Source organism: Halyomorpha halys, unplaced genomic scaffold (genome assembly GCF_000696795.3).
Source record: "Halyomorpha halys isolate HHAL.00 unplaced genomic scaffold, Hhal_1.1 Scaffold1059.1, whole genome shotgun sequence".
NCBI classification, from domain to species: Eukaryota; Metazoa; Arthropoda; class Insecta; order Hemiptera; family Pentatomidae; genus Halyomorpha; species Halyomorpha halys.
This window is the reverse complement of record NW_027108502.1, coordinates 89,504-93,412: the sequence shown is the minus strand read 5'-3', so window position 1 is coordinate 93,412 and position 3,909 is coordinate 89,504. Positions and strand designations below refer to the sequence as shown.

General features: G+C 27.8%; 1 protein-coding gene across 1 annotated transcript in view; it reads right to left on the bottom strand.

Annotated features, from left to right (window-relative positions):
• DNAlig3 (DNA ligase 3) overlaps window positions 1–3,909 on the bottom strand; it is a gene marked incomplete at its 5' end in the record, with an annotated part of 68,748 nt that overhangs the window by 21,614 nt on the left and 43,225 nt on the right. Inside the window, 1 exon segment of the mRNA XM_067046830.1 lies at window positions 165–320. Within this exon segment, the coding sequence (XP_066902931.1) occupies window positions 165–320 (156 nt within the window).

Below are 3,909 nucleotides of genomic sequence, written 5' to 3'. Positions count from 1 at the left end.
AAATTTTTTTTGTATTTTATTATCCTACAATGTAAAAATATTTTTAGTTGTTTTTGTATCTTTTTAGCCCAATGAAGCTCTACAAAGTGGGATGAAATGTTGGCAATAAAATAGTTGTTAACTAAATAAATAAAAATAAAGTTTAATATGAAGCTTTAACTCACCTTGTGTTGCAAAACTGGTTTTAGACTCCTTGAGTAGTATTTGAAAACGTTTCCACTCTTGTGAACTTGAACCCTTTCACCATCATATTTAACTTCGGAATACATCCCGTTCGGGCACTTCTGAAGGGCCTCGTCGGAAGACTTACAAGGCTGTGCCTTTAAACGAACAGTAGAGAGATACAAAAAATCATGTATACGACACAAAGGCCATCCAACACAAGAACTTTAAATCTATTCATTTTTTACAATTTTTCTTTTTTAAATTAAATTAATATCAAAACTACAGAGCAAGGCTCTAAAGAGATATTAACCAAAAGACACAGCTCCTGATACTAGTAAAAGTTAAGGACAACGATCTAACTGTCTCTCTATATTATCACTACTCTGACCTTAAATAAAGATAGATTATCTCAAAAATTCAGTTATAGACTGCAAGGGGTAAATCATATCTTGTTTATATTCTGATAACTTTTTTTTTTTTTTGTTCAGTTCACTATGTCAACTCATTTCAAAGAAATCTCAGACTATATAGTGATGACAAATAGTATAGTGCCACTTTCAAATATAACCTTTTAAAATAACAGAATTGCAAATAAACAATACAATAGATTACAACAATACAAACATTAATTTAGATAATATTAAAAAAATATTTAATGTCTAGTTGAACAAATATTAAAAAAACAAGATGAAAAAATTCATTGTACATAGCATAATTCAAAAAAGTAAAATTAATAACAGAACTTTTTATTTTAACTTAATTAAAATAGTGAATAATTCTCAAATTAATATAAATCAAAGTTTCTGATTAAAATATCGCTATCATTCAATAATTTTAAAATTTAATTAATAACAATACTATCATAACAATTATCAGACAATTAATAAATCATATTGGTAATAGACAACTCAATGCAATAAAATTTTAAAATATAATGAATTTTGTCCTGAAATTTATCCAAAATCACACATGATAGAAATACAGGGAGGTATAATGAAAAATGACAATTTGTTCCAAACGATATTGTAAAAATATTTCATTAGAATAGAAATAATTCAAACATCAATTAGAAATTTATATGAGATAAGTTTTATAAACATAAACAATAAACCCCTGAAGCAGGATGAAAGTTCAACAAACAATGGAATACTGGATTAGAGATCAGATGTAGTTTCCAAATAATAATACAACGACTGTTTTGATCTAATCAATACAAATATTGTTTGAATCTAATTTTCAGTTTCATTATAAAAATATTAATAAATAATTTTACAACCATTTAAAGATATCAAGATTTTATTTAAAAAAAAAAAAAAGTGCAATATACAAATCATAGCCAACCTAATACTTCTATACTTTCCTTAATTATGTAATTTTACCTACTTATTCAATTACCTAAGCATACATTTTATTTTCCACTTCTCTCATCACTTCATTTTATTAATTCCATTCTATAAAATTATTCACTTTACATCATTCTGTTTATATTTTATTTTTTATTTTCTCTACTCATTGGTTGTTATCTTGTTCTGTTTTTAGCCCTGATGAAGGCTAGAAACTCTAGCCGAAACGTTGGCACAATTAAATAGGTTACATTAACTTATTTGCGTTTCATTTTGACCGCACCCCAATCATCTTCTCCTCGTACAAGTCATCCACGGTCAACTATCTCTCATAATTAACTAATACTTCTAATTGTACAAGAGCCCAGGAGAAAAAAAATCAGTAGTTTCACCCCAATTTCTAATTACTTTAATGAAAACTATTGTGTAATTACTAGTCTAAATTGATGAGTTTGCCAAGTATAGTTAGGGAGAATAAAAAATGGCAGCTGTTTCAAAACGTTAAAAAAAAAAAATTAAGTTTTCTTTCAGAGCTCTATATCTTTAAAACTACCTACAATGCTAGAAAACCTAATAGATCATAATTTAAAGTAGAGTAAATTTGCTAAAACGATATTTTAGTAGTTCGGACAAAATTTCATATTTACATGCGAATATCATAAAAACTACTATCCCTACGAAGATAAGAGTCATAAAATACTTTATTGTACGTTAAACTAGTTTTATTTTGAGTGCCGGCAGACATTTGTATGTCAAATGATTCATAGGATGAGAAAATTGTTAGGTGAGGCAGAAACATTAAAATAAAATTAAAAGGTTTGGTCCAAGTTTTTAAGTATTGAATTATTTTTTACTCACACAACAATACTAAGGTACATTAGATTCTTTTTTCATAAAAATTTTCTTAATATCAGTAAAATGTCCAACTTCTTAGTTATAAAAGAAAATGCTAGAATTACTTACTAGTATTCAAATGCATATTTTACTGCTTTGCTTTAAGAGTTGCACATTAGATTACAAAAACAGATAAAAAGTCTAATTTTATATTTGACTTATTTCGTAGGTCGCAGCATAGACTGGAGTCACTTTGTGACAACCCATTAGCTTTGGAACACACTGCAGGGGAACCCCCGGAGGGAAGGTAACTCTAATTTACAGAACATCTCATACAAAATTCAGGTTTTTTTATAGTTGATATTGTTAATGAGGTTAATAGAACAGGAAAAACATTTTTTGAAGGATAGTTTTGCATTGAAATTATGTGATTTATATAAGACTTGGACAATTAGCCGGTAAAAAAGACATTTTAATGAATTATGACAATTCCATGATTAAGGTTGTCTCCTTGAAAATGGCCTAAGGGTCGAAACGTTGAAAAGTTTTTTAAATAAAAATTTAATAGTAAAAGAGGATCATTGAAGTTTGTGTTAATAATAGTATAAACCACTCTCAAACAATAAATATATTTAAATATAATTAATCTATTTTTTTTTCTTGTTAGATAGACCACTATAAAAGCAAACCAGCAATTTGTAAATAAATATGAAATATAAATATATACTTTGTGTATTAATTTTTAAAAATAGTCGCTTATTTTTTTATTATTTCAAACATAAATTTGATGCTGAGGAAGCATAGTATTCAAGAATATTTTTTATATTTTTATGTATTTTTATTATGGCCAAGGTCCTGGTCCATAATAAAAGCTAATAATATTAGCCCATAAATACAAGTAAACATATTACATAGTACAACTGCTAATATGTTTTGTTTTGCATTGATATAATCTGAATAATAACATGAGCCGCTACAACTCTTGAAGGATTAATGGGTTCAGTACTTTGTAAGGAAACATTGTTTTTAGAACAATGGTGTGAGCCCCCAGGAGGGCTCCAGAACCCACAGGGTTGACTCACAGCTACAGTGTAACAGAAAATAAGTTCTTTGGATTCAGTAGCAAAGTGTCTTACCACTATGCCACTACCATTAGCGATAAAGGAGTTAAAAAGTAAAAAAATATAAGTCAGCATGGTACAAGTTTGTACTAACTACAAGACTAATTGTATTATTTAGTACTTAATTACAAAATAGGCCACTGGAAGTCGGAAGGAAAAATTATAATAATGAAAGGTCGATATGTCAAACAAATTAAATTAAAAAATGATATAAAATTCCATCAATTAATATTAATGGACGAGTGTCCTAATGAGTATTGGGCAATGGCATTCAGCAATGAACTAATCGTAATTAGCATAAGAGATAATTCTCAGAAAAAAATTAATCATTAGCAGTCCTCAATCATTGCCATAGGTCAATAAAACAACATCTCACTTCCTCATCGACCTCTTCAATTACAAAAAAAAAATGATCCTTGGATTCATAAAAACTTCTAAACGTCTAG